We start from the raw sequence: 23,649 nt of genomic DNA on the forward strand, positions 1-23,649 counted from the left end.
TGGAGAGTCTCTAAATTAAACATTAACATTCAGCCAATGTATATAAAGAAGGAGGATGAAAGACGGGGGTGGGTAGGTGTTTATACGATAAATTCCGACATCTACTACTTAAATTTCGATTAAAAATAGATTTTCTTTTTGACAAGAGTACCAGCGGGAGATGTGAATTCAAGCGACAGATATATCGAATTGTTTGCTGGCATTACAGGCTTCATTGGGTAATTTCGTTGTATTGAGATGGTGTGGTTGGGATTGTTTCAAAAAAATATGTGCTCACCCTACATACAATAGTAAAAATAATCCACAATCTTAGACATGGTTTTCATTTTTTATTTTATTGAAAGGATTCGTTTAAATTGGAAAAAATAAATCATTATTTGTAGACCCACTTCACAAGTGTGAATTACAACATCATTCTCGAGGGACATGTGGGTGCGCAAATCTATTTAGGACTCAGGTAATAATGATATAGACAAATATGAACCAGGCAAGATATGGTCGAGGTAACAGAGTATATATATGTGTTTCGCTAGCCAGGATTGGTTGATAATGAAAGAAAGATTTTAGTAACAAGAATATTTTGAGAACTTAGAATTGTAATTTAAAGAACAAAACCACTGTCTTGATGATATAAATATCTAGCCTTAGCAGTATATGTCGAGGGCTAATAAAAATCTGTGTTATTTTAGTCCTTATTCAAAACACATTATTTTCAAATTTCTCAATTTAGATTCCAGAGAAAAGCGAGGAAAAGCAAGCAACAGTTTAATATGTATATTCTCTACCTGAATATCAATATAACTTCAGATATTAGAGAGAATACACGATATTAATATCGAGACGAATTTAGAAAACAAATATGTTCCTTTGTAAATCCGATATATATATATATATATATATATATATATATATATATATATATATATATATATATATATATATATATATATATATATATATATTTATATATATATATATATATTAAATTATTAATAGAATATTCATATTCATGATAAAATATCGAGTTAAGTTTTTGGGGATGTTATACATTAAATTCGTTAAATACCATGATTCAAACCTATATAATAATACATTTCAAATAGTTTTATTTTATTATTATTAACTTTAAGTTGTTTTGTATTGACAACAGTTGAAGGAAAACTGAAAAAGATTGTGATCTTCAAGAACTAAATTTTAATTAATTTCAGTGACTATTACTAATAAACACGGATATATACCACTATAACAAATTGGAACCTCACACAATAGGAGTATCTTGTCATAATATGAACATATTAGTGATTTTATATGAAATGACATTTTACAACATTTCAAACCCTGGTTCCTTCAGGCTGTATATGGCAAATAAATAACCTGCAAATATATATGTACGCATACATGATTTTTTATATATCTTTGTACAGATAACCAATATCATTTTTTCATGACTGGCGTATCTTCGACATGGTGAATTATTACTGATCAATGACAAAGCTTGTGATTCATCCACTTTGTCTGACATTAATTAGACACTATGATCCTGGACTGGTGTTTTCGGGGACTTTCCCTCTGTACTCGTCTTGTCAGCTTTATGCTGTGATGAATTAACACACAAATAATGTTCATCGTATTATTTATAGCATCGAGAAGCCGTAGTATCCCAATTAGGAGAACATACCTGGACCGCGTCATTACATAGTAGTATCACGGCTATATGGGCATGAAACATGTTGACACAATTTATTAATAAATGCTTAACAGTTTTATTAGAATGATAATAATCGGTGTGCAGAATTTTACTTTACTAAAGCATTAAAATCAAAAACAAAACTGGAGAACAAATGTTTATAAATTTGCAAATTTTGCCTTAGTTCAACTATTTCACTGTATATCTCACCACACACACACACCCCACTCTCTCTCTCTCTCTCTCTCTCTCTCTCTCTCTCTCTGACACACTGTATGTTGCGCTGTCTAGAACAAATGGAAATTTGTATACTAATTGGCACACACATAAACACACACACACACACACACACACACGCATTTACTTAAAATGTTTATAAACCCCACTTAATTTGTCAACATCAGAAAATGACTCATAGTAAATCATATATTACCTGACTGGCTCATAGCGAAACAACGTGATTAGCTATGCAGAACGGATTTATTTCCTGAATGCTCATTGTCACTGGAGAAGTATGAATGTGTGGATGCTACCAGTCTGTTTGGGAATTGTGCACTTTTTCCCTTTAAATCATGGTAAGTAGACTCGGTGGATATTACATTTTTAAATAGTTTTCCAACGACACGAGGCAACATTCATATCTGGTTTCTTTCGGTTGAAAAGGTTTGGTTACCAAGCTTGTGTGATTTTTGAAAATTTCATTCGGTTGAAAGAGATTTGTATCCTGACTTTCGTGGTTTTTGAAAGTGTGTACATTTCCGTAAACAATATCATACAAGGTTTGTCCAGACACGATTAAGGTACGCTATTTTTAACTTTACACGTGAAAAGACAGTGGGTTGTTTTGTTGTTTTATTTTTTATTCAGTGCCTTTAAGTTCTGAAAATGGCCACATCTCGCCATGAGGTGGAATTGAATTTGTTAATTTATATACGTGACATTGGCAATTTTAGAGATCCAATCACTCAACATTTATTGAAGTTAAAAGATGTAATGGTTATAAATTATTTTTTTCTTCTAAAACCAATAGAACCGAACTGTGTTGTGTCTTTTTCTTCTCTAAGATCGCACGTTTTAAAAAAAGGCGGCAAATGTTCCGTTAAGAATAAACTTCGATCTATTATTATTATTATTATTATTATTATTATTTCTTTTATAGGCAAACAATTGTTAAAAAAATGAATAATCAAGTGTTATAAATTTGAAATTTTAAAGAGAGAAAGTTGACTTAAACGTATCCTTGAAAATCCAAGCAATTTATTTAGATATGATAAATAACAACTAACTATATATATATAGTCAATCATAAATCTGTCAGTCAGAAAAGTATTCATTTGAATCAGTACTATAAGACATATTAGTCCGCTTATATTTGTGTGTTGCAAGTGACTGATGACACAGTATTAGCTTATCAAGAAGTGGCATAAAAGCGTCTTTACCATTAGCATCTTGATACAGCTTCCTTTTTCTGACCTGACCGGATATATTGGTTACATGGTTGTTGACAATTACCAGCCACTTTATTCAACTACTGCGTAACAACTTTATAACGAGAGTGTTGTGATCGAAAAAATGTATGTCAATACGAATAAAGGAACTCGTAATTATCACACGATTTACTAATTTTTCCACAGCAACCTTGTTTACTACATCGATTGTAAACAGTCAGGAAAGAAAGGATTATCAAATGTGACAGCTGAAAAAAAAAAACAAATATAAAAATGGGAACGTGTTAAAATGTGTATCAAATACGTCAGTAGTGTGCATTTAAAAGGATCGAGGATAAGCGATGTCGTGTTATTCTATTTAGGAAGTCATCATCATTAAAATTTTAAAGGATTAAATGGCGGTATGATTCCACTTTATCGTTTTACAGACTATATAAAATGAAATAGCATTACGTACCTCCAACTGAAATACAAACAGGAACTGAAAGCAAACTAAACAAATGGGACAGATAAAAAAAAAAAATACTCAGTGGAAAACATCAACACACAAGACGTTGGTCAATTCTGAGGAAAAACAGATCGAAAAAACAAGAGTAATGTTTAAATGAAAATACATTTAATTATTGACCTGATGCTTGATATGAGGATAAAGTAACCTTAAAAACCAGAAGCGAACGAAGATGAAGAATACCCAACGGTAAACTATTTAATTTTGCTGCCATGAACGTTTTATAAACGTTTTGCAGATATATCATACATCAGTATTTCTTATGAATGTTTCGAATGAACTGCAGACTTTAAAAGAATCATTTTCTAATTTTACGTTGAAAGTCTCACCCCTCCGCGCTGATGCGTTAGCGACTTACTTTAGCTTATAATACACAGTCCATCTTCTTTTGAATCTTTGCTAGCCAAGGTTCCGATATGTTAACTCTGTCTACACCTTGGCGGATCGATCAGATATGTCCGTGCTTGGTCATAGTGACATCTATTGGATTTCATGACTTTCCTCCTTTAGCACATAAAGCTAACAAACCCACAACGTCTTACAGCGGTACATTGTATATAGGCCGAAAACGGTGCTAGCAATTGACTTCAAAAGGATACTTTGTACATTTAACATGGAATGTATGTCTATCTACCAGAGAGAAGCTATTACTTTTGTATTTGAGGGAAAGGGTGCGTTTTGTTCACAAGCGGATATGCAATGGAAAATTTCTTATGTATGAGTCAATTCGTGTTGCTTGATCTACTTGTAGATCATGTAGGAACTATGTTCAAAATTAAACAACTTTATTTTGATTGGCTATGGTGACTTGCCGTCGCATCCAATGAAATTCACAAACCCTTAAGCACTGAAATATATAACCAGTCCGCCAAAGTGTAGATTTGGTTAACATGTTTGAAGTTTGGCTAGCGAAAACGATTATTTTGGTGCATTAAATAACATGTTTGTTATATAGTTTCAGGAAGAGTTTTTCAAGCTCAGTCTCATGTGATATGGTCTGACGCGGAGGTAGAATGCAAACAGGCAAATGGAACACTTTACAAGCCTGACAAAGGATCATTTGATTTGCAGCTTTTTGAAAATCGGACGTTAGATGGGGATTCATGGGTAGCTGCAACTTATACCTTTGTCAGCGATCCTGAGACTAGTAAGCAATCTGGTACTATGTAAATAAAAAAATTCAAAAGCCATAGTAAGAAAACGCTTATAACTCTTAAGGAATACACGTGAAGAGAAGGAAGTGTGATTATATAGTATATTATTTGCTTAGTATAACAAACAGATCGTATAATTTGGAACTATTGTACAGGACTGACATGTCCGAGAAAGAGACAGAAACAGACAGACAGAAAGACTTATATGCAGAACTGACAGGTGAGAGAGAGACAATACAATATTTTTTTAATTAATCACTACTACATTATACCTTTTAGTGTTTGTGACTACGATACTCTGACTCATATAGTTTAGCAAAAGATCATCGACTAATTATAGTGCATAGTGTCATGGGTAATGATGGAACAGTGCTTAGATTGACAGATTAGTACAAATGACAAATACACTATACATATAGTCATTTCATCAAACCAAATTTCAAGTGCAGTCAAATAATTACTAAAGCCATGAATACAATTATTGATTCGAGATGTTTCGTATATTTAAAATTGTTAAATATTGTGATCTATTTTTTCCAGTTTAAATCTTAACTATGCACTAAACATATTGAAATGTTTATTACATCACCATTATAATTATTCATATAAAAATCGCTCCATCTCAATGACTCGCACATTCAACAGCATTGAAGTCAAGAACAAATTTTACACCATTCTAGCTTGAAATTAACGAGCATTCGACAAGATATATTTGGTAGATACAGCATATATAGCACCTGATATGCTAGAGGAAAACATCACTGCCGTTAAGAGGTAATGTATTTTGTCCTGTAGAATATATGTAATTTTTTAGAAACTGCTTGATATGTTTTCAAAAGGATAGATAAATGTGGATCGATTGTCTGTATTGATCTTGGGAATCGAAATTAATTTGTGGTATATAGGAAAGCAGGAATGAAATATGTGTCTGATAATACATAAAAGATGAAACTTACAATTTAAAAAGCTTGAGTTTATTGGTGAATTACCAAAAAGAAACCCGTGCAAAGGATAATTTAATTTATATCTCTCATTGCATGAAATCTTTCTGCCAATAAAGCAGCATAATTTGTACTACTGCTACGTTATTATTATTATCATTCTGTTTATTATTCTGTTTATTATTATTATTACTATTATTATTATTATTATTATTAGTAGTAGTAGTAGTAGTAGTAGTAGTATATAAAATTTGCAGTCTACATTGAGAGTCTTAATATAATCCATTTTTAAAGTAGCTTTAATGTTGTTTGAATGGGAAATTTTCGAAAACAATATTAAGCATAAAAATCATCCCGTCTATCGATATGCATGTTTGCAATGTTATTTGGATGGAGAGATATTTTTATCTTTGTTTGCATATGTGTATGAACATGGAGTTCTTTTGTTTAACTTTTGTCCATGAATGTTGACTATAATAGTCATTTGTAAAGAATTTATTACATAGCGAACCTTTGTTCATGATTTTGGGTTGAAGTTTCAGGTATTATTTGTAAACATCCTAGCATGGCTATTAGACCGTAGAAGGCTCTCAAAAAAGAACGTGTTTACGAATGTGATGGGGAAACGACTCAAAATCTAGTTTCTTACTGTGTCTGAGTGTTTCATATAAGGTTTCCAAGCGACACAATTATTTATTCATAATTTAGCATCAGTCATGTGAAATCACGTTCAGTTGTGTTCAGATATAATATGGCATGAAGTATTTTATAAAAAAATTATCATTCATTGCAAGGTTCACTTTGATATTTGGACTAAATCACTATAGTTTGTTATTGTCAGTTCTTTCAAAAACATTATGGATCGAATCATTTGACACTTCAATGATATTGGTACTTTAGCACATTCAGTTATGGATTTCATTTAGAATACTCAGTACTACTGGACATTTGGTAGAACATTTAGGAGTACTAGGGTTTTCATTCACAACACTATAAGCTCCTTTAAATCTTTGCATTATGTATTGGAGAAATGATTATTCGTTAACCTTTACTAAGGATGTTGATTTCAATTTTCCTGTAACATTTTTTTTTAAAAAAATCATCGAGACGCAACAATCTATTTCATAGGTTTCAGAATGATAGAACCGGATGCCAGAGACAGATGCATTGCCTTTGAAATCGGACAAGATTGTACAGGGCATTACTGGCACAAAGCATGTAATGAAACATACAGCATAATTTGCGAATCGTACCCTGGTAAGAACATTCTTTTCAACCTCTTTTGACACGATAAGGTAAGGTCAATGATATACACTAAGCACAAAGTAAATGCGTTTATCTGCATGAATACAAGTAAGAATATATAATGCCAGGATACAACAAGATAGCAGATTTCACCAAACCTGTAATGTTATAGGTACTCAATAACTTGTATTATTTCGCCACGTGGCTTTAAGTTACGCTAAAATCAATATTGGTGTTGACGGACTGTATTATCCACCTCTTTGATTTCCTAAGGAAATTCATAAACAGCCTGCAGTTGATTAATTGTTCCTTCTAAAAACATTAGATATCTCCGCCCATTTGTTGGCTTATACATCTGCATAAGGGAATATTCGACTAGTCAAAGCGAAACTGTGCAGAGGTATATTGCATCATTTCAAAACTTGATCCTAATATTTGGACCAATAACGTATACTATATAGGAATATACGATTGATATAAATGAAAACAAACAATTGACCGAAATACCCAAATTGTACAAACTTCACGTATGTATAATTACATATCACCGATTAATTGACATCTGTATGACAATAACATATTGCACTTATAAGCGGCATGAACACAAATTACCATCTTCTGTAGATCTGACAAGCGAAATGTAACAGCTTGACATTTGTATGTGATGGCTACACACACACACACACACACACACACACACACACATGCATACATACATACATACATACAGTTATCATTTTGTTCTTTAGCACCAGACCGTCAGTGGATACTGGGAAGAGACCTCACATGGGTAGCAGCAAGTGATCTGTGTCAAGGCAGAAGCTTGAAGCTGGCTACGATTATTACTAATACAAGACAATTGTTTGATCAGGGACAATGTGAACCTGGCTTTCATTGGACAGGTCGTGTCATAGAAGTAGCGTTTCAAAGTAATACGCGTATGTATTGTTTTTGCATTATACTGTTTGAATACGTATAGAAAATACGTTCAACGGTGACTAAATTTATTCATTTGTATAATTAATTGTATATTTTGTCCAGATATAGATACCTAACATATATTTGTTTCTACACTATACATTCTTAGAAATGGCAACTTATTATCTCGTCTGACAGACGAATCTTACATCAAAACTAATTTAAATTCATTTTGACCTTTTGATTTTTTGCTTACATATTTTCCATCGGAAGACAATTTCAAACAAAACCAAAATACCAGTATTATGTGCCTTACTAATTAATGAATCTTCTCATACAGACATGTATGACCTTCTTTTCTCTAATGTACATCGAACGTGCTGAACTTATGTCATCATATCGTACATTCTACTTAACAAAGCTGGTTTCTTGTTTTTTATTGGTTTGTTTGTTGGATTTTTTCGGGAGTGTGGGATGATACCTACACACATAATTACCCTCATCGTTTGTCTGATGTCTTTCTCGCTGCAGGTTCTTGAGAGGGTAGGAGTCTGAGGCTTAGCAGACGCTTACCAACTTTCTGTCCTTTTGTTGTTGTGCATGCTTTTTCGGGGGGTGGGGGGTGGGGGCTCGAGATTGTTTACCTGTTTCCATTCTTTTGATAATGACTATCACTGACGTTTTCATTACTGTGTCAATATTTTATGCAAATCAATATGGCACGCAGACAGCTGACTCAAGCATTATAGTTTGTTGTTGAATACATACTAATATCTACATGGTTTCGTACACCGTACACCGTTTGCTACAACATTCCTCATGTAAACGTGTGAGAATAATATATATATGCTAGTAATAATGTGTGCAGTGTTATGAATAGCTAGATAATACGAGTTTTATGTGGCATATTTATATATATATATTTTGTAGACAGTAAGAGATGTAAATGACATATTGATAAGCTTTTATGTAGACAGTATTAGTTTTATTTGGTATATTGATAATATTTTATGTAGGCAACATGAGATTTATATGACAGACGGATATATTTTTATTTAGACATAAAAGTGATTTATTTAGTATATGGATGTATCGAAGCGGCTTTTCAAATAGCTTAGTCCTACATGCAAATGGCATTGAGCAAATGCTCAGATTTTCTGGAGGTTTTCTCAGTGCGTCTTAGAATATCAAGACACTTACGTCAGTATAAACACAAATAGTTCTAGTCAAAGGTGTGTCATTCAAAGGTACAACGTGCACATGCGCGTTAAACACCAGATCATTTGTATAATTTTCAATTGATTCCGTTTTGTTGATCTAACGAATCTTAAATGTCACAAATCCAACAATTAACGAATCCTTATTGTTATTTTAGAGCCAACAAACAGCCAAGGTGCTTGTGGTTTCCTTCAAAATCATATTGTATCATTTGGGAATTGCTCGAGAATGATACGACCGCTGTGCATAACAGGTAAGGTTATACTTCCAATGTATGAACCTTTGTACTGGAAATCTGTCACATCTCCTCTTCATTATATCGACATGGTGTTATATCTAGTTAAGTAATAGTCCGTAGGAGTGCTCTGTAACGCTGTTCCAAGCTTGGTTCGGGCAAGAGTTTTCTTTAATGATAATCTTAGTGATTACGACAGTTCAAACTCATAAAATGAGCACTTTGTGGTTTTCTTGCCAATTTTTCAAACTGAAAAACAGGTAAAATTTCAATATACTCACCGTTATTTACAAAACAAAATTAATGGATATGGTTTGGTTTCTCCCGATCTGAGAGCAGAAAAAGCACGTAGGTTTTCGAACTTTAATGTGCTTTTCAAACAGTTTTACACATCACGATACAACTATCAGAAAGGAACAAAGCTGACGTATTAGTAGAGGCTTCCGTTGTTTGTGTGTAGGATACCTTGCAGGATAGTAGTTTTTATTTTGCACGGAATACTATACCACCATGAACTTGTTGTTCCAGGAATAAATCAATTCCCAAAACACACACACACACACACACATGCGAATCAGCACAACGGGCTCACTCACTGCAGCCTTCAAATATACCTCACTAGCTTTTGTCAACTAATTATGTAATTTGTGACATGATGGTTAATACCTCATCTCTTTACCTTCAGTTGCCACTATTTAAACTACTCAAGAGATAGTTCTACATCGGCTCCAGTTATTACAGTAATTTACAGTTTATACATACTACATGTAATGAAAATATACTGAAAGTGGTGTTATTAATTTTATTAAGATGACAAAATTGTGTTTTCTCTAAACACGGCCGTGTCAGCAGGTATGGGGGTAGGGTTCAGCTTGATTAAAATGAGATCTCAATTTCGCATAGTCACAGTGGTGAGCTAATTTTAGATCACATGCGCTTGTATCATTGATTACAATTTAATGTCAGTCATACATATATTATAAATAATATGCTTTATGCATGCACATTACTGTGAATTAAATTGTAAACAACAACACGAGCCCCTTTGCATTAGATTGCGACGTGTCAGGTATGTCAACATTGTTTAATACATGTACACATTTCATCAACGGGGTAAGGTTTCCTGAGGCACCTTACCTAGAATACAGGACGGGCACTATCTAAAATTAGATGGGCCCAGTACGTCGGGCTTTCGGATTTTTGAGTACTGAATATACTCGTGTTTGTATACATACATACATACATACATACATACATATATATACACACATACATACATACATACATACATGGTTTAACTGATGTGTGTTAATGGTGAATTGCATTAGTTGTTGAGTATATCGACCTGTGGTTCATATAAACATTTTTTATCAGCCAACTCGTCGCAAAGATTCGATGTAGTCGTTATGCAAATATGCATTTCTAGTATATATTAAGTTTCATTTTCATCAGAGGAGGCTATTTCAGGTACAAATTCTCTGCAAAACGACAATAGAACTAGCACACATTTCAATGGTGAATTATATTCATCCTCCACAGAATCATATTGGATAACACAAATTACATCCACACACAGCGTAATAACAAGGACACCTAGCAACGGAAGCCACACAACATACAGCCTTTCTTATGGATTTAGTGTCGGAAACTTTTCTTCTTTATCGACAGATACGCCGATGGAAAAGGATATAGGCTCAATTTCCTTCCAGGACGAAACGTTATATTGGTCTGGTAAAGTTTAAGCGTTCATCCCACTCCACACAGTCTCATCGCCACGCACACATTTCAAGTTTTCTTGTATGCAAAAGTCCTTTTGAAACGATGTTAGTGCTTAGTTTATGTGTAGAAGACTATTTTCTTTATAACAGCATTCAACGTATGTGCATCCAAAAGACAGCATTTGTTGGGCAATCAAATCCGTCTGTCAAAGTTATATGTTTAGGTACTTTTTGAGGTAGAACTATTCCTAGTTTTTAATAATGTCATTAAGATATTTCTTCAGCTCATTCGTGGTCACTGAATTATCAGAAAAATTAGAATACCTGATAGGTTCCATTAGTTTTGTTATGCTAGCCTAGTACCAACCAATGTCTGATAATCAGTTATTGGTCTTATTACACGTTGACATTACATATCACATGTATGACTTCAACGAAAAAGAAATCGCTGAAAATGTTTTAAATTAAACCCTCATCAGATAGCATCTGACTATTGTCCAAACCATTGAAAGACGTACGATGATGATTATTGTACTATCTAAAATGTCAGTAGATGTTTCGATTTAACGTGTATTTTCCGAATTAATTGATGTGCTTTGATCACCTGTCCATAAACTATTAATTATGCAATATGTAGTTCCAAATTGCGTACGTCAAGCCAGCGACAGTTAGTGATATGTTATCACGATGCATCTTAAGTAAATAGTTAGCATTTTGTCTACGTAATTGCAATTCCTCTAAACTTGGCAAATCATACACCAATATGATACCTAGGAAATCACGAACAGTAATATATAGTTTCTTTTTAATTTTGTTAATTGAATTAATCCACATAAAATTAAGAAACAACTTAATAATTTAAAATACTCATATTCATTAATGTAAAAGCAAGGATGGAAGTAGATGATTTATTTTCTATAATGCTCAAAGTTGCATAACCATACATGGAGATTCAAGGGCAGCTGCAAGTAACACCTCAAGCAAATCAGAACTTCTTTGTTTCTTCTTAGAGTCACAAATCAACGAAACTGTATTGTGTTAATGGCAATGCACTACATAGTGTTGTTTAGCCATCGTGTTGATCATAGATAAAATAAAATTGCTAATGCAGGTTATGATAGGTGCAGTAAGTAGGCTACACAAGACATATGAAAAAAAAAATTCAAACGAAGCTAAATATTTCTGTAGTTTCAAACTTGACCTTGTATGTAAACTAATACATTAACTTGTAATATACACAAAGCTTATCGAAAAAAAAAAACATAGTAACCGCATAATAACCTCAACAACAAAAGCAAATACTTTAATTCTGATGTACATTTTATAAATGTCTTCTAATGATCACGTTAAGTTAACTGTCGTTCAAGAATGTTGATCTTGTTAGAAAATGCATCTAGTAATTTATAATCGCTTGAGATCGAGACACTGCATATTGTTAATTTAAAATCAGGAAAATGGCTTAAAATAATAATCATATTTGCGTATATACGTGTTTACCATTTTATGTTAAATAATACGGTCTGTTTCATTTATTTGAATATATATATATATATAAGAGAGAGACTGATTTGGTCCATTATCTAATTCTCAAACTCATCCTGAGTTATATTCCAATGGAGAATTGACATAAAAGTCTAATGTACAATATTAAATCAGTATACATGCTACATTATAACGTAATGTGTACTTTGTAAAATTATTCATGATAAAAATTAATTTACAAAAAGTACTGGTCCAAATGCTGTCAAATCTGTTACAAAATTGATTAAATGTCTTCATATGTACCAATCAATAATATTTGCACGACTCTTTTTCAAAATAATGTCTGCTTGTGTAAATCTTACTTTTATTTTAAACTGATCTGTAAGATTTACATGATTTTTATTGGCTGTTGCAAATATTTTTCTACAACATAAGTTCTTCATTGTTTGAATAGACAAAATATATATTGATGCTATTTGTGAAACTGCCATGAGATCGAACATGGTAGTCCTGAACGAAAATCAGACATCTTTTTTTAATATTGTCTTCATTATTACTGGGAATTTTGACCATGTGGATAGATGTTTACATTTCGTTTCAGCATCGATGAATCCGAATACAATATGGAATATGTGCAATATTGCGTCTTTTTCAGACACTAGCGTAATTATTGGTGCTGTTCTTGGAGGCATTGTGTTTATATTTCTCATTGTTCTTCTTGCAATGCTTTTGAGGAAGAGACTGACACAGGGGTGAGTATATACCCCAGCGAATAATACAATTTATATCAATGTAAAACCATCATGTTATTATTTATATATATATATATATATATATATATATATATATATATATATATATATATATATATATATATATATATATAATCTATGCACATGAAGACAAAGTATGCAAATTTTTGCAGACAAGGTTTCTGAGCACATTTATTCTCATCACCACAATATAAAATTGAGAAGATTTATCCAATTAGAGATTACCAGATTAAAACTTAACGTGCAACATACCAATATATCCGTTATGATAAAATTACTTCAAGAAAGTAAATTACTTTAAAGCTATATCATTTCTTATACGATTCAGTTCTGTACAAGTTCGAAACACATTTGCTTAAATATATTGATTTCTTTAGAAATGCGAGTATAAACGCAGCAAAAGAGATGAACCCCAAAACGTTGAGACTGACAAAAACACAGAATACATGGCATTCTATAGATGATCCCGGTATGGTCGTATTACAACATGGACCTGCTAAGGCAAGAAATGTTTCTGACACAAGTAATCCTGAAGGATTGAATGGTGATCTCTTGGAAGACATATCAAAGACTAATAATTCAATTAATTTTCCTACGGGCTTCAAAGTTGATGATAATAATTATAGACAAATTGAAAAGAAAAACATAACCCCAAATAGGTATGACAGCATTCATCTTGATGACGATAGTTACGATCATTTAGAAATTGAAAAGAAAACTGGAAGTGGAAATGTACCCATACATGTTTATGATAAAGCTAACTTCAATCTCAGACACGGAAGCTTAATTCAAGGCAGCATTGCTTGTGGCACAACTGGTGAATGTAATATACGTGTGGATAAACATGACGGAGAATACGACAAAGCTAACCACAGACTCTTTGTAGATTATAACACTACCAACGTCATCGCAAGTGAAAAGGACACAACTTCTTATCATGTGTGAGAATTTTCCTTTAGTTCCCATCACATAAAAAATCCAGCATGTACATTTTATTTTTAAAGAACGATGCAGTTTAATAAAATACCAGGTCAAATGGTACATAAATGCAAGAATGTGAAATTTTAACAAAATGTATCTCTAATTTAAATTTTAAATCGTGAATGCTCATAGTTATCACCCCATACTATATATATATATATATATATATATATATATATATATATATATATATATATATATATATATATATATATACGAAATCTTTGGTACATCACAAGAAGTATACAAATTTAATCAAAACAAAAGAAGGCTTGGCAAGTTTCGTCCTAACGAATATATCTATGTAACGACTGAGATGAAAATGAAACAAATATACATTATACTGATAAACTGTATATAATACCACATACAAATGTACATATTTGCTTTTGCAACGGAATATTAACTACGGGACCCTGTCATTTAGGTATGGAGTGAATGTTTCATATCCCTGCTCCTTGTGCTCGCAACAAAATTGTGTTATGCAACTATTGGATGGTCCGGAGAGAGAGAGAGAGAGAGAGAGAGAGAGAGAGAGAGAGAGAGATTGTTGTTGTGATTGAATATCGGATTATTGTTATGGCCAATTATCAGATGCTAGAGTAATTTGGCAATTCATCGTAATTTATTCAGGCGGATAGACAGAGACAGAGTGATGTGGATCTTATTCAGATAAATCTGACCCGTTGACTAATCAACCAACAAAACGATATCGATTCCCCCACCAAATAAAAAAAACACAACAAAACAAAGCGAAAAAATAAACTGTAGAAGGTGTATGCCGCAAATCATATTTCCCGCATCCCCCCCCCTCGACAGGCTATTGCAACTTTATATCAATGATATAGTGCGATACTATAGAAGATGCCATGAAAAGTATACACAGACTATTTTGACCACTAAGGTTCCTTTATCTTTTGGTGAACGTTCAAGGCTGTAATCCTGCTCGAGGTTTTTCTTCTCTCTCACTCCATGATATTCATGCGTATGTGTCACTATAACGAGAGAGAGAGAGAGAGAATATTGAAATATAGTTTCCACATTACACGATGCGGCTTACAGGAAGCAAACAAAACACACGGAACAGAGTAAAACTGTGGGTCAGATACAACAACACAAATGTCAATTGCTAATTTACTCGTCCACCTGCAAAATCAGTCGCCTAATGTATTTACATTTACAATAGTAAACTTCATGATAGAGAGACCTAGAATAAAAATGGATTACTAAACTCTGCAAAGTTAATTAACTTCCTTCTTGATTTGATTCATTGGAAAAGGTACGGATGGATGTATCTTTCCAGTATGATTTGGAGTTTTAAACCTTGTCTCTGCTGTATGTTGTATGTATATTCGTATGAAAGCTGAAATTATAAGCCCTTTATCTTAACATTATCGTTACAACTGAGATATAATTTTTTTGTCTCAAAGCAGACACCTGCTTTATAAGTTAAACGACGACAGCATCACTGATGATTTTAGTAGTTGTATTATGAGACTTCATATCATGCAGACTTTGTCCAATGCATTTAACATTTATACATCTGAAGGAAGTCTTGAAATTGTCTAATTTCAAACAAACATAAAACATTTTTAATATATTTGCGCTTTCAAATTACTTACATGATTACAGAGGTTAGGGTGTTTATAACAAGATCGTCAAGGTATATTATTTTATTACATGGCTTCCACTACACCTGGTTTAGGAACAATCTGAGAAAACACTGTTAATAATTATCGACCCCCCCCCCCCAGTAAGTTGCTTAAGAACCATCGCCCCCCGCCCCGCCCCCCGATACGTTACTGGCAAGCTTTCTCACACATTCGCACTGGCCTAGCTTTGGATTTGACCCCGCATAGACAGAAATGAGATCACAGTGATCGGTAAAGGCGAGCGCTTTAGACCATTTGACTATCCGAGGAACTTAACGCTGGTAGTAAAGATAAACATAAGACACACTCTCCTCATGATTATACCCTATCGACCTAACAAGAATCACTTGACCTTAAAAACACACACAGAGAGAAAGAGAGAGAGAGAGAGAGAGAGAACCAGACATAAATCTTATGCGTCATCTTGCGGTTGTTTAAAATAGTTCATCAAGCACGTTACGTTCTCGCTATTTTTTTGTTCCCGCTCCTCTGTCAGTTCTATTATTCATTGAAAATCTGAACACAATACCTAAAGAGTTATCTACAGTGTTGCGAAGACCGAAAAGAAGCCTAGCAGCGACGTAAGTATGTAAAATGTGTACCTGTTTCAATATCGTCATCCTTTTCTCTTCTAACCATCCTTCAGATGTATGCTAGTGAAAGCAACAGTTCAGTTCAACCAGGTGATGGCCGATATTGGACGCCCACAGAAAAATATGATTATGAGGTCGGCCGAAATAAAAAATGCCAAACTTGGCTTTGTAATCGCATCGTTTCCACCCCGGAATTAACCTTTCACGCGTAAAAGGTTAATTCGCCCATCGCTATCATTATTCATAGCAATAGCAATAGTAGTAGGGTCATTAATAATAATAATAATAATAATAATAATAATTCAACAGCTTTTGTTCAGTGTTCCGTAAAAGCATTATCGTGTCATCTATATTTTACTAGCTCCACCGCACATTACCTTAAATGGATGTAATAATCAAGACATATTGTATTATTCAGTCTATGATGAGGTTGATTTTCGCCACGCATGATTTACGCCGTTTGTCTAGAGTCTGGTCCGAAGTCTAAGCAAGTAATTTGTTTCTACGTTATCTATGTATATTACACAGATCACAAAAATATGTTTCTCGAGGACCCATGTAGCCTAGGAGCGCTCACCGTTATGGATCATTGCCATCTCACCTCTGTCTGAGAGAGTTCTAGTCTCAAGCTTGGCTTACGTGGTTACATGAGAAAGCTTGCCAGTAGCTTCTAGTGGGTCGGTGGTTTTCAAGGGTTCTTCCACTACCAGTTATAATGGCATTTCCAACACATCATGAAGATAGATTCTATATTTAGTAAGAGTTATATTCGGGTCTTTAAAACCAACAAGTATTTTGTTTCTCATTAATCTTTACGGCAATTTATTTTTGAAAAAAAAGCAAATCAGAAATTCAATCTAACTTTTCGTCAGAGATACTTTGGAACGATATGCAGGCACGATTTTGCAAAATGAAATTTATGTAATGAAATCTATTTTTAAAGAATGCGTGTGTATTTCTTTCTTAGATTTCTACGACAGCAATGACAATTCATTCACATAGACACCATCAAATCCACCGCTCACCGGTTTTGTTAAGTGTATATTATTATTTTTTTTAAACATAAAAACTCATAGGCGAAGCAATTTCTTTTGGCAAATGATAACTTGTAATTATACTTGAAAATTTTACTCGCATCTTTTGTCCTTTTCCTAAAATGTTTCATTTTTTTGCTGAATGCAGCGTTATCCGGAAACATTTTTAAAATCATTCTCGAATCATCTTTTATATTTGTTAAATATTTTGTATTCAGTTAAATGTAGGCTTTTTTTTAACGTCGCGTATTGTACAAGTACTCATAACATGCATATATGTTTCAATCGTAGCCTAACGAATGTCATGTTTACATTTATGTGGTGAATGACGATTTTATATTTAACTTCGTTTAAATGCATATACATGCTTTTGTACAGTTCGGTTGTAATCATAAATCAACGTATTTGCCAAGGACACAATTCATTTTCTTCTGGCATTAATTTCTCTGGTACTTATGAATAATCCTTCAAATAGTCTTGTACATGTAACGCAACCTCCAAATCCACTTTTACAATGCAACCAGTTTGTTCTGGGTTATCTCTTTGAAAACATGCTAATACAGTCCTATTAAACTTGCATTGTATAGTACTCGTGTGCTACTATGGTCAGTACGTTAATATTTGTAGTTTAAAAACAACGTTCTAAACTCACATATCACCCCAATATATATATATATACATTTTATGAAAAAAAGTAGTTTTTATCCATCGGAAAAGAAATTATCCGTAGACTTTTATGAGATGGATTTTTTTCTTAAACTCTAAGTCAAGCTGTTTCCAAAACCCAACGGAGAGAGAGAGAGAAAGAGAAAAAGACGAAGTTCAATCATCTTGAAAGAAGTGTCACTTGATGATGAAGATGTGGCTACATTCTTGGGGAATTGAAGGTACTCGGGATCGAGCTGTAAAGACAAAAGCCACTTGAGTTCTCTGGCCAACAAAACTGAGGTAGGCCCGTGACTGGGGCTTTATATACCAGTTTCTTAAGACAAAGCCAAATATGGGTATGAGTCTTAGTTCTTCTGCGTTGGCCAGAATCTCAAAATGAGGCTTCGTAGTCTCTACAGATTATCGTCTGGGTGTATGTACATTATTACGTAGGTACTTCTGCAAGATCAGCGCATTTGCCCTCTAGAAAAATCTATGGAAACTGTCTAGTTCATCTATTTACGTAACCTAGCGAATGTACCTTTTTCTGACTTGAGATACAGGGCAATGTATGCATAAGACGGTTTTTACTTGATCATAAGAGCGCGATCATTGTTAAATAGTACACAATCATAATACCGAAATAAATAGATTCAATTTTAATATATTTTAATAGAAAATTACTTTCAATATAATTTAATCAAACTTACTCTTAATACAATTTAGAGAAAATTTCAATCTTGTTACTTGTACTAAAAAATTCTGTCCTAATAATACCCTCCGGGTCATTTGAGCCGAGTATTCGAGGCTCGAGAGAAAAATATTATATTCATAAATAGAAGGTAGAAGGTGACAGATCCAAAAATACAATAATAAAACATTGTGAGACATTTGTAAGTTCAAAAATACATAAGAAAAACACTGCAAATACTGAGTAAAATACAAAAATTACAATGAGAAAAAGCACTGAAAAATACTCAGTAGAATTATACGCAATCTACTTCTTTGACTAGGCTTATGGGATAATTATAACATTAATATTAGCATGCAGTTCTTGTTATCTTTATGTTTTTTTTTGTATGTTATTTTACTCTTTTTTAATATATATATATATATATATATATATATATATATATATATATATATATATATATATTGTATAATATCAGCAGAACATATTTATGGTGACTACGGTTATTTTTTTGATTCAGACAAGTGTGGTGAAAAGAATTCCCGTTCTTATGGATAGTACTAGTGAGCCGATATTGAGTGCATCTTCCTATTGCATAAATAATATCAACAAAGAAATACCAGCAACAATGAAATAAAAATGGTTGTGAAGAGAATGTCATAAGAATTTGGTATTAACCAAGAGTAAGGAAAGTAACAATTTTAGCGTTGTGTTATGTAGTACCTTAAAACCATAAAGTCTATTCACTTGATATCAAACCTTGAACTGCATATGTATGAAATAGAAATTGCATCTAACATAAGAGCAAAAGTGAAAATATCATTATAATCGTAACACAGGTTGGTGTAGTCTAGTACAACTTTGAAATGGGCGTGTATTACCGAAGTTACCTGTGACGTAGCAAAGAGAATGTATCGCCGTTATCGTTTCAAACAAATTTGACTTAGAAGTTGGCCGTATGTAGGCCAATAGCTGCTCATGTCTTATGAGAGCTATGCAACGCGGAAAACTCGGTTTCGAGTAATTGTTCCGACACTTTGACTGATTTAGCATTTTAGCATACATATATACATATATAATGAACAACACGACAACATTAGAGCCGTTTCTATGGCGATATCGCCGTGACACAATACCATAAGGCATATATTCATACGATTCGTATGAAAACATTAGAGAGAACCCTCAATAACATTATCGAACCCTATTGGGCTGACACAATAAATATCTGCATCAATATGTTCGAGACGGCTATGCGGAAATTACAATTCTCCCTAAGATAGGCGAATACGGTAAAATATTGTTAAATGTGTATAGGTAGCGAAACATGTATACGATAGTTTCAGATTTTGGTACTAACAGGTTTGATGTAAAAGCTTAGTCTGGAATGCAAAAGTCGTAGGTTCATTCACTCTCTGTAGTGGAAACCTTAGCTAGCGCGATGAGTGTTACTGAAGTAGGTATATAGAAAAAGGTATTGTTATTAAATAAGAAATTAAATACAGCATAAATTAGATCATTTTGTTTGGAAATATTTTGAAATTAACGCACTAACCTTGTAATGTTTGTAATTCAAGATACAAAATATGGTATAGCAAAAACATACCCGTGTGAGAATTACCACAGTCCAGAAATATTCTTCTTATGAAACGAATTGTATATTAAGTGAATAGTAAACAATACACTTATTGTCTTTAATATAGAAAGAGTTCAAATTGTAAAAGTTCGAGTCACTATCACTGGAAAGGAAACTGTCGTTGCCTCTGTCGTTGACTTGGGGCCTGGCGGAGATGTCGCTGTTGGACCCATGGAAATCTGTTTTTGGCATGGATATATGTATTTCAGACTGGGTTGTAGGTAGCTCGAATTCGACATGTCTGGAATTTCAGGTGTTACTGCAAGAAGAATTCTCACCGGCGATGTATACATTGTATACTTGTAATATGTTCGTTGCCTTTGTAATGTTTCTGGCGCTGATGTTTCAGAACAGACCCTTCTTGTGTGCGAAAAGTACGAAAATCACAGAAGAGTTGTCAAGTCGTTCCGAAGTTCATGTAGCGTAGCTGGGCGGCGTGACGTCTGATGGTCGCAAAGGTTTTGGCACGAGTCTCTCTCGTGAATCATCATTATGGGGAGTGACACCTTTATCCATGTTATCTTCCCTTCGTTATATTCTCCACCAGCTTTTACGATGAGATTTACTTCGTAACTCTAAGTCAATCTGTTTTCAAAACCCTAGAGAGAGAGAGAGAGAGAGAGAGAGAGAGAGAGAGAGAGAGAAGAAAGGAAGTTCAATCCTCTTGAAAGAGGTATCACTTGATGATGTTGTGAATACGGCTGCATGTTGGGGAATCTTGGCATGCGAGAGTACTCGGGATCGAGCTGCAAAGACAAAAGTCTATTTGAGCTTCTGGCCAGCAAAAGCTGAGGTGGGCCCGTGACTGGGGCTTTATATACCAGTTTCTTAAGACAAAGCCAAATATGGGTATGAGTCTTAGTTCTTCTGCGTTGGCCAGAATCTCAAAATGAGGCTTCGCAGTCTCTACAGATTATCGTCTGGGTGTATGTACATTATTACGTAGGTACTTCTGCAAGATCAGCGCATTTGCCCTCTAGAAAAATCTATGGAATCTGTCTAGTTCATCTATTTACGTAACCTAGCGAATGTACCTTTTTCTGACTTGAGATACAGGGCAATGTATGTATAAGACGGTTCTTACTTGATCATAAGAGCGCGATCATTGTTAAATAGTACACAATCATAATACCGAAATAAACAGATTCAGTTTCAATATATTTTAATAGAAAATTACTTTCAATATAATTTAATCAAAACTTACTCTTAATACAATTTAGAGAAAATTTCAATCTTGTTAATTGTACTAAAAAAGTCTGTCCTAATATACATATTCTCATATTTCTCAGTACCTAAGGGTTAATCTCCACCGTGATAGCAGGTATAAATAATAATAATAATAATAATAATAATAATAATAATAATAATAATATTATATTTCTTTAAAAAAAAATCACTGTTTGGCTCTAAATCAATCAATCATGCAGTCCACCTTCGAATAACGTACTAGTAAAACTATAAAAGCAACTCACATTTGTATGTATATTATGTAAATCGTTAGCTTGTCATACACTTTTTATCAATGGCTGTATATTGCAATGAGTTTGAAATCTGCTATTGGCAAGTTTTAAAGAACCGATTTACAAGTTTGGGGTAGACTTCTACTGGATGATAACATCAGGTGGGTTCTGTAGCGACGCGGGGATGTATTGTGAAATATGTCGTGGGGAGCATTGTAAAGATTCAAGCATTAATATTGCTCTTTATGGCGCGATCATAATATCCATTACGAAACATTTGTTTTAACATAAAGCATCTTTTATTGGTATGCTAATCTCACTTCGATTCAATATAACGAGTAAATGATTTATATGAGGAAAATATTGCTGAATTATCCCTGTATTGGTTCAATTTCATACATACATACATACATACATACATGCATACATACATACATACATACATACATTTAATAAGTTTGTAACTATATGAAGACCATAAGAGCCACACGTTTCTTGGAATAAAACTGGAGGCATGTGTGTGTGTGTGTGCGTGTGTGTGTGTGTGTGTGTGTGTGTGATTTATATTTTGAACTTCGCTTTAACAATTTTTCAGTCATATTGCTACGATATCTGCAGTATAGCATTTTATAGTGATGTCTAGCAGTGGGTATCGCAGCAGACATGTATCATCTTGCCCACCAAGTCACATTATTCTTACACCAAGCCAACCACTCCAAACATTAACCTCGTAATGCTGAGCGCCAAGAGAGGTAGGTGCTTATACCACTTTGGTATGACTCTGCTAGGGCTCGAACCCACGACTTCCGCATTCGAGGCAGATGATTTAACTAATTAGGCAACCGGAGCGATCGCCTAAAAGTATAAGTTTTATAATTTCTACCTTTCTAGCGTATTACGTAACTCCCGCAGAATAGCTCTGGGACATTAAGTTCTGCTTACTGTTTTAATTTAAATCTAGCAAAGTCACATGATCCTTGTTCATCGCAGTCGCTAAGAAGGATGAGATTTTGTGACATTGTATGTGTTTTATTTTCAATGAAATATTTATAAGTTTAGAAATATTTGAATATTATCTCTAAACACTTTTACTAAAATATTTTCTCATATAAGGTAGTGTATATGTGCATTCACAATATCGTAGGAAAAACATGATTAGAATGAAAAGAACAGCAACAAAAGAAGCAAGCAGAGAATAAGACCAAACAACTACCATAAAGAACCAAAAACATCCAAAAAAGAATAAAATGTTGATATGTTAATATTTAAACGAAACGTAAACGTCACACATATAATAATATTTTTTTCCTTTCCTTTCTGGGAAAAGGGGTGGGCCTTTGTTGATAAACTTTGCAGTATTTATAACATATATTTACAGTAGAATTAAGGTTACTTAAATGAAAGGAAAATGTTAGCAAGCTTTCAAGACAGTCAGTCAATCAAGTTAATAGGTATGTTTTTCTAGTAAATTGAAGGCTGTGTCGATTGATGTCTCGTTATGGATGGCTAAATGTGATCTTTGTATTCATGAATATATGTGTATTTGTGTATCGGATAATTCCTTCTCAGTTTAGTAACTTTACCTTTTGTTCCATTCTTATCTGATTGCTGAAAGTACTCTCTTGCA

General features: G+C 33.5%; 1 protein-coding gene across 1 annotated transcript; it reads left to right on the forward strand.

The window, feature by feature from the left end:
- Nucleotides 1-2,179: 2,179 nt before the first annotated feature.
- Nucleotides 2,180-14,382, forward strand: LOC149792182 (uncharacterized). Its single transcript, XM_089969366.1, has 8 exons — nucleotides 2,180-2,262; nucleotides 4,599-4,790; nucleotides 6,867-6,995; nucleotides 7,733-7,921; nucleotides 9,277-9,372; nucleotides 11,023-11,085; nucleotides 13,210-13,306; nucleotides 13,705-14,382. The coding sequence occupies exons 1-8, from the start codon at nucleotides 2,202-2,204 to the stop codon at nucleotides 14,270-14,272; spliced, it is 1,395 nt and encodes a 464-aa protein (XP_089825492.1). The 5' UTR covers nucleotides 2,180-2,201; the 3' UTR covers nucleotides 14,273-14,382.
- The last annotated feature ends 9,267 nt before the right edge of the window (nucleotides 14,383-23,649 follow it).

The sequence above is a fragment of the Sinohyriopsis cumingii genome, chromosome 9 (assembly GCF_028554795.1).
Source record: "Sinohyriopsis cumingii isolate HCF-2022 chromosome 9, ASM2855479v2, whole genome shotgun sequence".
In the NCBI taxonomy this organism is placed as follows: domain Eukaryota; kingdom Metazoa; phylum Mollusca; class Bivalvia; order Unionida; family Unionidae; genus Sinohyriopsis; species Sinohyriopsis cumingii.